Source organism: Harpegnathos saltator, unplaced genomic scaffold, assembly GCF_003227715.2.
Source record: "Harpegnathos saltator strain DR-91 unplaced genomic scaffold, Hsal_v8.6 scaffold23, whole genome shotgun sequence".
Classification (NCBI taxonomy): domain Eukaryota; kingdom Metazoa; phylum Arthropoda; class Insecta; order Hymenoptera; family Formicidae; genus Harpegnathos; species Harpegnathos saltator.
The window spans coordinates 174239-188786 of record NW_020230017.1 but is presented as its reverse complement, the minus strand read 5'-3'; the positions used below and the strand labels follow the sequence as shown (position 1 = coordinate 188786).

The window sequence follows — 14548 nt, the reverse complement described above, 5'->3', positions numbered from 1 at the left end:
TATCTACATTCCATATATCTTTAGACTCAAATTTATATCTATCCATAACGTTTGCCAAATTATAAAAAAAAAACATTTAACGTTGTGCTCGTTAAAACCCATCGCGCGAGATAAGCTAGTTGCTTGAGGACTTCTAAGTGACAGTGCTGGATGACGTTTTAAAAATCCTGCTAACTATTCCATAATAACTAGCTGACTCTCGTGCCATATTACTGGAAATTTTTTTGAATATTTTAACGCTAACTGGTATTCTAATTTTCTCACTTCTTTTGGTGTAAGGCCCAAATATAAATGTGAACATTGTATAATGTAATCTTCAAGAACTCTCTTCTTCATCAGAAAAAACACGCTTGACATTACGGTATCCAACTTTCGCATTGGTATCTCTCGATTTGAGCTTCTTAATAAATCTGTCGAATATGACATGGCAAAGACCATATTTTTTTGCAGCGGCTCTGATACTCAAGTTCTCGTCATCATGATCTTTCGCTGCTTGCTTGTAAACGCCGGTGTCGACAATACCCCTAAATGTTTCTTTTTTAGTAGCGTGGCATCTTAAAAAAGATATTTTAAACTACACCGCAAACAAATGTCTTTAGGTACAAAAGTAACACGTTACTTTCGTCCACAGATTGTATTGTTACTTTTGTCCCCAGACATAGTTTTTGAACAAAATGTTCCATAATCTCAAAACCATGCATAATTTGTAGAAATCAATTGTTGGAACTAATAAACACATCGTTCAAGAATTCATAAGCGTATAAGTATATTAATTCAAAGATATTTACTAGTACTAAACACAAAAAAATGAAAACGAGAAATACTTACTTTGATAACGAAAATTTACGAATAGCCTTGCAACACGTGTTACCGGCGTCATGGTTGTATGACTAGTTCACACGAGAGGGGGCCCACGTATGCGTTATATAGCGCTTATAACTACTTTTCAAAACGTTTCTATGTATTTATAGGAGGCTTGTTACTATCATAACGTGTTACTTTTGTTCCCGATCTCACCTACGCACCTTTTGATAACGGATGGATGGAGAAAACTCTTTTTGAAAATATTTTTGAGCATACTTTTTTGAGATTGATTGAGCCTGTTAATTCAAAACCGACCTTACTTATCTATAATGGGCACAAATCTCATATCGGTTTACCTCTTATTGAGAGAGCTCGTGAAAGAAATGTGACCATCTTAAAGTTACCGCATAGTAGTCATCTCTTGCATCTCTTTAGACTTAGCTGTCATAAAGCCTCTCAAAAATAACTGGGATCAAGAGCTTGTTAAATGGCAGCGGCATAACATTGGTAAAAAGTTGCCCAAAAAAATTTTCTCAAAAATAATTGAAATTTTGTAGCAGAACTTGAGTCGCAACATCATCAAAAATGGTTTCAAAAAAGCTGGCATTATACCATTCAACTCAAATGTCATTCCAGACGAAGATTACGATCCTACAGCTCTGCAAAGATGGACAATTTTCAAGAGAAACCAGTTGCAAAATAATGATCAAGTCCCGTCCTTGGACGCAGAATAAGCTCAAGCCAACATAAATGATAAAGTACCAATTACTCAAGAAAATTCTTTTGAGAATCAGCCTTCCACTTCTCGATCATTTGATATTTCTCTTAAAAATTTTCCTTAAAGTATTTACTCAGATCAGTTATCCATTCCAGAACTTTCACGGTCTTTTGAGGAGCTTCTACTTGCTCAAATAAAAACCTAGTCTTTAAAGCCTAATTCCGCTAAGAAGAAAAGTAGCAGAATTCATAACATTGGAAGAATTTTTTTAAGAAAATAAAAAAGCAGAAAATGAAAAAAACAAGAAGAAAAGAAAGCAAAAACAAAAAGGAGGAGAAAAGAGCTTGGAGTATGAAACCAACAAAACCAAGAAGACTTCTGAAGTGCAAACTAAGAAACGAAAAAGAAGTTAAGTTAAAAGTGATAAAAAAGAACTAAGCAATTATTCATTGTGTATTCTTGTTCATAAGTAAATTTTTTCATAAAAATAAAACTATTTGTTCATTTTTACTAAAAAAAAATTTAAAAGTTGTCTAATAAAAGTTTAATTACATTGAAAGTTGAATTTTTCATTTTTTTTAATTCCATTTTATTCAGTGTTTTAGCATTTTTAGGTGTTTATAAATTAAATAAAAAATAGGGATCTGAAAAAAGCATTAAAAAGGTATTGATTAAAACTGTCCGCACCTGCACCAAAGACTTCACCATATTATGCATGGTGAGAAAAATAGGCGGGGTCACACTTACCCCAAAACCGAGGCTAATGCGCCATCGAGACGAAATTTTCTAAAATGTGATTCTTCTCTTAATTTTTCTTTTTTAGAAATGACCTTATGCATTTATAAAGTATAGTTTAAATGTCATGTTGCCAAAGTTCCTATTTTACATAAAAATTTGGAAGCTTGTGTGAGGAGAGTAAACACAAACTTTGAATTTTCGAGTATGCTCTTACCCCAACTCACCTTATTTCAAATGAAGGTAAACACTTCCAATCGATATTTTTAGTGCCTCAGTAAGCTCACGAATGGTAGAATGTCAATTAGCTTCAACTAATGCCTTTATTTTATCATTATTAACCTCCGATGGCCGACCTGAGCGAGGTGCATCTTTCATACTGTAGTCACCAAAACGAGCAAACCAATATGGACGAATAGCGTTCTTTTAGGACTTCATCACCATAAACTTTACGCAACTTTTAACAAGTCTGCACAGTGTCCTTTCCTTTTCGGAAGTAATAAAGTAAAACTTGACAAAAATACTCGTGTTGACTCTACAGGGTACGTACAGTATTTGAGGACAAATTGACATTAAAACTAATTTGTTCATATTTTTTGCAAAATTTATTATAATTCTATGAAATTTTTACACGACGTTAATTGACTCCCAGACTATACAATTACTCAATAAAATCCCCATTAGCGGCAATAACGGACTCAATCCGGGGTCGGAAATGATTGCATGCCCGAATCAAATGCTCTTTGTTCATTTTGATCATTGTTGTTGTTATAGCATCCTTCAGTGATGAAATATTATTATGAGGATGTTTATTGGTCTCCCGCTCAACTACGCCCCATACGTAATAATCCAGGGGATTAAGGTCTAGGGAGCTAGGTGGCCATAAGTTTGGGGTAATGTGGTCATAGAAATTTTCGGTCATCCAATCTTGTGTCGTCATGGCTTTGTGTGAAGGAGCAGAGTCTTGCTGGAATATGTATGGTCTGTCCCCACGTACACTATCAATCCAGGGTTTCACAACTGTTTGTGCCGACATAAACTGTCCTCTGCACATAACGTAGGATGTATAGCGGAGGTTTTCGTGGACAACTCGACGGATTAGGCTCTCAGAGACATTCAGGTTCCTCGCAATGGCCCTCATGGACTTTGAAGGGCTTTCGTCAACGATCTCTTGCACTTGTTGGACAAATTGTGTATTTCTAGTAGTGTCCGAACGTTCCTCATGTTTTTTGCGTTTTGCAACAGTTTCTACATCGCCAGCAGATGCTTCCAATTCACGACGAACCTTATGTACGAATAATCGGGCGCAATTGAGAAAATTGGAGATTTCTAAATCGGTGTGTTTCGCGCATATAGCGACGATAACTGCATGTCTCTTCATTTCTTGCGTTATTTTATAGTCCTCCATTGATGATCTGACAAGAAAAAAAACAAACAAAATTGTTCTCCAGAAATTACATTCACATATATGAGTGTCCTCAAATACCGTACGCACCCTGTATATAGAAAGAATAATTGTCGATCAATTCGCGTACTTGTTTCCTTGATGGAAGCTATAAGTATCAGCTGCCAAACGCGCATGGGCTCATAAATTTATAGATGTGTTCAATACAGGGTGCACGATTTATCTGAAGACATCGAAATATCTCGAGAACTATGCATTGGATAAAAAAAAGAGGTTAATGAAAGTTGTTAGTCTCGAAGGGGGACATCCAATGATACCAAACTCGACCTCCCACCCCACCTCCTGGGGGTGGGGGTTGGGGGCAAATTTGAAATCTTAAATGGAAACCCCCATTTTTTATTGCAGATACGGATTCTACGCCACAAAATACGTAAATGTTTTTTAAATCTGCATGACGGTTGCCCAGCGCATAACTCAATAGCAGCACGGGAAGTATTAGACCGTGATTACAATGGTCGGTGGATTGGCAGAGGTGGCCCGATTAATTGGCCTGCTAGGTCGCCTGATTTGACATCGCCGGATTTCTTTCTGTGGGGTTACCTAAAAGATAAGGTTTATCAACAAGTGCCAACAACTCGTGAAAACATGGTAGAACACATAAGAAACGCTTGCGCTGAAACTCCCGCAGATATGCTTCTATCCTGTGTACAGTCATTTGAAAAAAGGATCAATAAGTGTATTGAAATTGAAGGTAAAAATTTCGAACACTTACTCTAATTAATTGAACAGTGAGAGGCAAGGGGACTCACATTAAAAAAGCACCCGAAGGGAACATAAAACTACATCCTCGTCGTTGTTCCTGTGTAACGCTAAAAGTAGTTTCTCGGAAAAATTCAACGCTATCTATCACGAATGAAAAAAATTGTTTCAATAAAAATTTCACGTACAATCTAATTCTGCAATGAAAAATGTGGGTCCCCATTTGAGATTTGAACGTTATCACCCACCCTACCCTGAGAGGATGGAGGGGGGAATAACTTTTATTATGTTCTTTAAAAATATTGAACAGGTATTTTTTATTTCTCAATCCAATGATAATTTCTGGAGAATTGCGGAAAATATAATTCTTTGCGATTACAGCGCCATCTATCACGAATAAAAAAAAAAGTTTCGGACAAAATTTACGTATTTTATGGCGTAGAATCCGTATCTGCAATAAAAAATGGGGATTTCTATTTAAGATTTCAAAGTTGCCCCCAACCCCCACCCCCAGGGGGTGGGGTGGGAGGTCGAGTTTGGTATCATTGGATGTCCCCCTTCGAGACTAACAACTTTCATTAATCACTTTTTTTTATCCAATGCATAGTTCTCGAGATATTTCAATGTCTTCAGATAAATCGTGCATCCTGTATATTAAATATCAGGTTGTCTAAAAAGTATTAAGCCTTTTGCGCACGAGATAGCGTTAGTGTCCCAAATCTCAGAGTATATGAGTCGCAGCAGGTCAGGCCTAACGTCATTTGATAGCTGACAGTTGAAGCTAGTAGACAGCTAGTAGACAAAAAATGTTGGAATTTTTATAATCAGACGTAAGATATTGCGCCGCGGCCGTGAAGATGAGTGAACTTTTCGCAAAATTGCACTACATTTTACAATTTTATTTCAATAAAGGCGCAAATGTTGCGCAGGCCCGTGAAAAAATTTGTGCTGTTTATGGGCAAGATACGTTATCAAAAGTAACAGCCAAAAGATGGTTCAATCGCTTTCGCTCTGGAAATTTCGATGTCCAAGATGCTCCTCGCAGTGGGCGACCAATCACAGAAAAAGTGAATGATATTCTGGCAAAAGTCGAGCAAAACCGGCATGTAAACAGTCACGACATCGCCAATGACCTAAACATCCATCACTAAACAGTGTTAAACCATTTGGAGAAAGCTGGCTACAAAAAGAAGCTCGATGTTTGGGTGCCACATGATCTGATTCAAAAAAATTTACTCAATCAAATTTCTATCTGCAAATCTCTACTGAAACGTAACGAAATCGAGCTATTTCTGTAGCGGTTAATCACGAACGATGAAAAATGGATAACCTACGACAACAATGTGCGAAAAAGGTCGTGGTCGAAGCGAGGAGAAGTTCCACAGTCTGTGGTAAAGCCCACACTGACACCCAGAAAGGTTATGCTGTATGTTTGGTGGGATTGGTAGGACATCGTGCATCATGAGCTGTTGCTGCCAGGCAGAACGATAGACTCGGACCTGTGCTGTCGATAATTAGCGCGATTGCACCTAGCAATTTAAAAGAAACGGCCGGAACTGGTCAACAGAAAGGACGTCGTATATCACGCTGACAACACCAGACCGCATACATGTTTAACGACTCGTCAGAAATTGAGAGAACTTGGCTGGGAGGATTTAATGCGTCCACCGTATAGCCCGGACCTGGCACCGTCAGACTACCATTTGTTTCAGTATCTGCAGAACTCCTTGAATGGTGTTAAGTTAGTTTCAAAAGAAACCTGTGAAAACCACGTATCATAATTTTTTCACCAGAAGTTCTGTAGCGACGGGAATATGGTATTACCGGAAAAGTCATCGAACAAAATGGTGCATATGTGGTTTAATAATTATTTTCAAGTTATTTTCAAATAACAATAAATGTATTCTCAATTTTGATCTCCAAAGGCTCAATACTTTTTAGACAATCTAATATACAATTAAAACCATCTGTTATGTCCTGCGGACTCCACGCACTTCTTTTATAAATAAGGAAAATTGAATTTATTATTACTTATTATATGGCCAGATGCGCTTAGGCATAATATCACACGACGCGATCTCTGGAAGTTTCGATGCTCCAGAAATATTAACAATCCTTGAACCAACTCTGATCTTGTTTCTCACGCGCTTAGTAAACGATAACAATATCGCGACATCTTTCTTAGAAATATCGATATTTCCTTCTTAAGATTCACATGCTTTTTAAACAAAAAGACTCTCGAAATCCTCTTATTGCCATATGCATCTTATCTCTTACAACATTATCTTAAAGACACTGTAACGTACTCTTAACCCCCACCTCTAAAAAACATTCGAAGCACAGTCCTATGACCATATTTGGGCATGAAAATTAGATTTCCTAACAATTCCCCAAACCCCACTCTCTCAATCGAACTGACGTTTTGAGAAAAGCCAAAAGGCCAAAGGCTTCTCGACCGACCCGCAGCCAGGACAGAAGCTTCTCTTCAGCACCTCTTCAGGGTCTCCTAACAATCTAGCCTACTAGTAGCTTAGACAGATCAGTATTTCTCCAGTTGTTAATTATTCTGTACAACGTTCTCGCGCATTTTTGGACTATCGTCAGCAATCCAGCAGAAACCAACTTCCTATTCTTGGCGCAGAACTTGAATCATCCACCCTCGCAGACTCGCAGCAGTTGGTCTTTTCATTATCGGCTAATAATATAGAACCAGCAGTAAGTTATTTATATTTTCTCTTGCCTGATTGACCCCTTTCTTTTTATTTTCCTTCTCTTTTTTCTTTTCCTTTCCTTTTTCTTCCTTTTTTTAGCTCCTTGGCATTCCTCCTTAATTGTGAAATCCGGTTTCAGTGGCCCAATCTTTTCGATCATAGTCGGACATAACGAACACGAAATTTTGTTCAGACCGCGATTGTTTATACATATATACAGGGTGAAGGAAAAACCCCGGGACCCTTGAAAATTTCGAAAAATATACACTTTATAAAAAAATGTTTCAGACAAAAGTTATAGCGTTGAAAAATATATATTTACGGATCTTTTTGACCTTGGGTGGCGTCATCAAGGTCAGGAAAAGGTCACCTCGGATTTTTTAAATGGAACTTCCAATTTTTTATTGCATATTCTTATAGCCCTTCTTCAGACCTTTTCAAAGCATTATGGTTTTAACCAATTTGAATAAGCTGTTCCGAAGTTATCGAGTTTTTTAAAGTAAGATATCTAGCCAACTAAGGCAAGATCGGAGGATGATCCGGCCAACTAAGGCAAGATCGGAGAATGATCCAGCCAACTAAGGCAAGATCGGAGGATGATCCGACCAACTAAGGCAAGATCGGAGGATGATCCAGCCAACTAAGGCAAGATCGTAGGATGATCCGGCCAACTAAGGCAAGGTCGGGAGTTGTCTGGCCAACTAAGGCAATACTGGAAAGCTTTAAAGTAATTGTTCAAAATGTCCGCCATCAACAGTTTGACAATAAGCTAATCTATCGTAAAAAGATGAAACGGCTTTTTGAATGTAATCAGCAGGGATGAGAGCAGCTTCATTAAGAATTCGATTTCGTAAGTCATCCAAATTTTGTGGTTTCGTTTTGTAAACTCTATCTTTTAAATAACCCCACAGGAAGTAATCGTTAGGTGATAAATCGGGTGATCGAGGAGGCCATTCTATAGGTCCTCTTCTACCTATCCATCGATGAGGAAACACTGTGTCCAGATAATTACGGACGTCCCTTCCGTAATGTGGGGGAGGGGATCTTGTTGGAACCATGTATGCTCGAAGTTGTCATCCATGATTGCTTGTATCGCTGGAACTATTTCGTTTCTTAGCATATTCTCATATTTTATCGCTGTTAGATTTCCGTCAATAAAGAGTGGACCTATGAGAACATTATTCAAAATGCCTACCCAAACATTCACTTTCTGTGGATACTGCGTGTGTGTTTCTTCAATCCATTGAAGATTTGTATCTGACCAAAATCTACAATTGTGTCAATTAACGTAACCATTTAACTGAAATGTTGCCTCGTCTGAAAATACTACATTTAATAGATAGTTAGGATCTTCGGCTATTTTTTCCATCATCAAATCACAAAATTCAATGCGCCTATCAAAATCATCTTCATTTAGCTCTTGTACAAGATGGATCTTATAAGGATAAAATTTATTCATTTTCAATATTTTAAGCACAGATATTTGATCTATTTCATGTTGCTGTCTTGCTTTGCGAGTCGAATCATGCGGATTTTTGATAAAGGATTGTAGAACATCTAATGATTTTTCTACACTTGTTACTGATACTGGCCTACCTGATATTGCACGATTTTTCACACTTCCAGTTTCCTGAAAACGCCTTATCGTTCTTTCAACGGTAGATTTTGAAATGGCATTACTCTGATTACGAAAAGTTTTATTAAAAAGCCGCCTCACATCATTGTACGACTGTAGTCGATCATCCCATCCTCTCATCATCAAAAGAGATATGCGTTCTCGTTCTGAAAGACTTACCATATTAACAAGCAGAAGTGGTAAGATTTAGTGTAATCGACTAAATTAATATTTGGATCAATTCAAAGTTATTCTAAAGACAGTGCTGAAGAATAATAATGAACACGGAATGAAGTGCAATTAAGTCAGCTTCAAACTGTTTCTTAATAATTTTCAAAAAAATAGAAGAATTTCAGTCGAGTTTGCGATTCACTAAACTGTAATGAGTATTAAATGAGTAAATGGAAGAAATAAACATCGAACAGCAGAATAGTTCAAATAAATAAATAACTGAAATAAATCAATCAACGAAATTAAGACAAGCCAATAGGAGCCAACGCCTGGAAGTTAGTCGCGCAATTTACGAGTTGGCTGGATCATCCTCCGATCTTGCCTTAGTTGGCCGGATCATCCTCCGATCTTGCCTTAGTTGGCCGGATCATCCTACGACCTTGCCTTAGTTGGTCGGATCATCCTCCGATCTTGCCTTAATTGGCTAGATATCTCACTTTAAAAAACTCGATAACTTCGGAACAACTTATTCAAATTGGATAAAATCATAGTGCTTTGAAAAGGTCTGAAGAAGGGCTATCAGAATATGCAATAAAAAATTGGGGTTCCATTTAAAAAATCCAAGGTGACCTTGTCCTGACCTTGATAACGCCACCCAAGGACAAATTGTTAAGATCGGTAAATAGATCTTTTTCAACGCTACAACTTTTGTCTGAAACATTTTTTTATAGTGTATATTTTTCGAAATTTTCAGGGGTCCCGGAGTTTTTTCTTCACCCTGTATACGTACACATTATAAAATTTTACAAATTTTATTTCATTGTGATTTCCACTTAATCATCAATAAAACAAATTATTTGTAATTATAAGCCAATCACGTTTTCCAACTAATTATTCTCAACAAAAATTCTCCCTTCCCTCAACTGTCGCTCACGGTCCTGTCCCAGGTAAAAGGACTCAGTTCCTTGGCCTAAATAAAGGACCACCGACGTACGTCCGCGCCAGATAAAGGGGTCATTCCGATCCTTGACCTGCACCGCAGACTTGCGAGTACATCGGAGCTTGTGAAAGCGAGCGTCAAGTTACGTTCCTCCTCCAGAACGTAACACATCTATCGGAAATAAACATAATGACTTTTTGAATAAGCCAATACATATGATACATATATCATATGATACATATGATAGCCAATACATACTCTTATAAAGCTATACATCGTTCGGTGCACTCCACTAGCCGCTCCAAAGCATGTTGGAAATTCGTTGCTGAAATGTTTCGTAGCTCCCTCGTTACGTTACCTGCGTTATTAAGTCGTCTTGATATCGTCGAATTACTATTCTTTTAGCTTCAATTTTAACTTTGGAAACAAAAAATAATCCGCCGGTACCCAATCCGGTGAGTACAGTAGATGATATAGCACAGTAAGTGTTTTCTTTTTTCGCTAAATATTAGTAAATTGCTGCTGTATTGTGAGATGACGCGTTATATGATTACATGATAATCGCAAGTAACACACGACACAGGAAACGTTATATCTTTGCGAGAATTAAATGGAAATTGATGCAATTTGGCAAACGTATTTAAAAGATTTTGAACTATCTGCTTTCGTTTGTCGCATACAGATAACGCCATTTCTATTGCTTTATTTCTATTGCATCAGTCCTAAAACGTTTTAGCCACACTGTGTATACCCTTGAGGACAAAATCTCGAAATGATCCATTTAGTGAATCTAGTAGATCTAGAATTAATTCAGCTAGTAAAGACAAGATCCCTCCAGTGAAGGCAAAATCTGTAATTAATCCGGCCAGTGAAGGCGAAACACAAATAAATTATTAGGTGTTTGAATTAATTCTCGCTGTTTTTTGCAACAAAAACTCATGTCTTCTTCAAAAGAACAGTACATTATATTTTATTCAAAATATTGTCCTTCGGAAACTACAACCTTTTCCCACTTTTCGGGTAATACATGGATTCCGCGGTAAAAAGATTCAGGTTCTTTTAAGATGATCCAGCCATCGAACCATTTTTTGAAAGATCTTCGAAAGATCTGAAGTACTGCTCAGAAAGGCTATGCTACATCGACCGAAACAAATGGTAATCTGAAAAAACAATGTCTGGTGAATAGGACGGGTGGGACATTCCATCCAAGTGCCTTCAAGATTTCCTTCATTGGTTTTGCAACATGTGGTCTAGCATTATCATAGAGAAAAATAATTTTATATCTTTTAGCGTATTGCGGGCGTTTTTCTGAGTGCTCGATTCAAATTGGGTAATTGTCATCAGTCGCGTTCAGCATTAATGGCTTGACTCGATTGTAGCAACTCATAATATACTACACCAATTTGATCCCACCAAATATACAGCATGATCTTCTTTCCATATCCTGTTGTGGCGTTGATGTTGATGGTTTGCTGAGACGCACCCATGATTTCTTGCACTTAGGATTGTCAGTCACAATCAGATGCAAAAACAACTTCCGTTTTTTACTTTGAAGCAGCAATTCACAAATGGTTAAACGTTTCGCAATATCTCGTTCTCTCAATTTATGTAGAATCCAATTTCCTAATTTCTGGATCGTTCTCATTGCTTTTAAACGTTCGCTAACTATCTAGGGAGAGAAGAGTGTCGTGAGCGTGAGGCGTCAGGTAGCTCAGTGGTCTAAAGCAGTCGCCCGGTAAGCGAACCCGGGTTCTATTCCCGGCTTAGCCAGGGCCGCGCTCCCGATATTTTTCTCTCTCCGGAACAAAATAAGATGCAGGTCCCGACGCACGGCGTCCCGTCGCCACCTAGTACGCCCTCCTTCTTTCATGGTTGACTCATCGATATTCAATGTTCGACAACTCTTTTAGTGTCTGACATTTTCTTATAGTAATGCCTCCAATTCTCCATCTTCAAACTTTTTCAGTTGACTAGAGCGCTCTTTGTCATTCACGTCAAAATCGTTGTCTTTGAATCGTCTCTACATATATAAATATGTAGTACGCAGTCGTTTAATATAAATATGTTAATATAAATTTAATATAAATTAATATAAATATATGTTAATATAAATATTAATGAATATTAATGAATATGTAGTAAAAGTCATTTTTGCATTGAATTGTGACTGGCGATAAAAGATGGATTCGTTACGACAATCCTAACCGCAAGAAATTATGGATGCGTCCCGGCGAATCATCAACATCAACGCTGCAACAGGATATTCATGGAAAGGTCGTGCTGTACATTTGATGGGATTAAGTCGATGTAATGTATTATGAGCTACTACAACCGAGTCAATCCGACACAAACCAATCTCTACAAGTTGTTTCAGATACAGCATGCTCCCCATAAGTCTCCACCAGCAAACAATGACTTTCAGCAGCAGATTTCTTGAAATGAAAGCAGAAAAATAATGCTTTCCGCAAATGCTCTTTTTTTAGTACAAAACCCGATATTTTCAATGCGGCAGAAAGTTGTGTTCTTTGTACTCCGATCTAATGTCACACGCTAATTTAAAGGCTATTGACAGTATTTTCATATATACTAACGGTCACTTTCAATCATATTGAAATAGCACAACTACTGATCTCTATTAGTCAACAGCGAGAATTAATTTAAGCATCTAATGTAAACTACAAAAAAACTATAAACTACGAAAGAATCACCGAAACAATGTTATCGAACTATAATAAATTAGGATGAATTTAAAGTTGCATTTTTTCCACTCTCATCTCGACTACTTTCCCGAAAATCTAGGACAGGGGGAACAATTTTACTTGAATTGAAGACTTGAAGGAAATTGAAAGAAGATACCAAGGTACATATGACGAAAATATGATAGTTGATTATTGGTTGTTGAGTATTGAAAAGAGACACAAGGAAGTGGCACATAAAAGGAAAGCAATCCGAAAGTCATTTGAAGAAAAGAAAATACAATCACACAAAAAAAGTAAAACAAAACAGGAGGTACGTGAAGTTATTGGTTTATCTGTGTCCTACTTTCACTATGGCTGGATTAATTCCAAATCTTGCCTTCACTAGTCGGATCATTTTGAGATCTTATTTTCAACAGTATATGAGTTTTGGATGTATGGATTTAAAGTTGGTTCGGTTGGTTTACAGTTTATGACTGTGGTTCTACATAGATAAGAATTTATAATCTGCGTTATTTTAATTTGCGATATGAATTATATAATTGTAGACCCTCTTACCACATGTATCTCATAAATGTAACATGATAAGAATTTCTGTTTGTAAAACGGATTCTATTTCAGCACGTCAAAATAACGAAACAGTTGCTCTTTCTTTTGGAATAAAATATTTCTTTAATTCTGTGGTACTGTGTAATTGATAAGTAGTGAAGATATATTTAAAATTTTAATATTTTTTTTGTATGGGTTATATAATTTTTATGGGTTATACAATTTAACTGAAAATGCCATCATAAGTTCAAATCATTAAATTTTGATTCGGAAAGTTTTCTTCTATCTCTTACACTTTTCATGATGTATGATTCGAAAGAAAAATATCGATTTTTTCAAAGGGACGTTTTATCAACCTTAAAAGATTGATTGAGTACGTGTACAAATAATTCATATCCCTTATTTTGATATAGATTACTACATATTTCAAGCTCACCCAAATCGGAAGAGGATATTTCTGTGTTTCCTTGTTAATTACTTTCTCTCTTTCTCTCTCTTTCTCTCTCTCTCTCTCTCTCTCTCTCTCTCTCTCTCTCTCTCTCTCTCTCTTTCTACTATGTATTCAAAGATTATTAGCATTTAAAAAAGATTATCTATATTTGAAAAGGTTTATAATTGACTTAACGAAAAGAAGCTTCATTAGTTTATGTAATATATACAATTGTTATTTCTATTTATTTATATTGATGTATTATCAAAATAATATAGTTTATCCTAAAAATATATTTGTACCTTGGAAGTTGTGCGTCCCAGAGTATAATGAATTCTGCCCATAAGTGCTCTACTCCACACATTTACGGCTTGCACGTAAAATAGGATAATCACCAAAACCATACCACAGATTAGCATTTCTGGTCTCAGAGCATAGATTCGCATAATTTTATATAAATAGCTTAATGGTGTATTACACCACACATTTGGCACAGTGGGAATGGTCACAGCAAACTTGGACACAAGTTTCATGTGCGATACGTATGTCTGTATAAAAATTATAATTAAAAATTAAGATTTTATAATAATTACGAGAATGTAAACATTTTAATTTTCACAAAGTATATACCCAGATAGCCAAACCTGAGCGACCAGATTTGAAGCAGAACCTGCTACCAATTTTTTATGACAAATAGGCAACACATTTGATGCAGGATCTGTTATATAAAATCCTGCTTCCAAACTATTGTCAAAGTGACAGAACCTATTATCGGACAATTGCTGAAGATTTGCAGCAAAAACTGCATAGAGCTTGCAGCGATTTGACGGCAAATTAGCGGCAGAAACCTAGCAGAGCCTGCTGTATTGCAGGCTCCGCGCGGTTTTCGCTGTAAATTTACATATATTGTCCAGCAGCAGGCTCTGTCTTCAAAACCTTAGCTAAATGTGGACACAAATGATTACGGTTTTGATATGGATTTCTGATCAAACTTGCGTGCAATCTGCGCTCAATT

At 36.8% G+C, this 14548-nt stretch overlaps 1 protein-coding gene and 1 long non-coding RNA gene across 2 annotated transcripts in view; both read right to left on the bottom strand.

Moving 5' to 3' along the window:
- LOC109503974 (protein phosphatase 1L) overlaps positions 1-14090 on the bottom strand; it is a gene marked incomplete at its 5' end in the record, with an annotated part of 117456 nt that extends 103366 nt beyond the window's left edge. Inside the window, one exon of the mRNA XM_025298659.1 lies at positions 13836-14090. Within this exon, the coding sequence (XP_025154444.1) occupies positions 13836-14090 (255 nt within the window). The remainder of the gene's footprint in view (positions 1-13835) is intronic.
- On the bottom strand, positions 9882-13597 carry LOC112588492 (uncharacterized). The gene is made up of 3 exons (XR_003112885.1): positions 13540-13597; positions 10117-10216; positions 9882-10029 (listed from the first exon to the last, which is right to left on the bottom strand). It is a non-coding gene; the product is annotated as an uncharacterized LOC112588492 (long non-coding RNA).
- Positions 14091-14548: the final 458 nt, after the last annotated feature.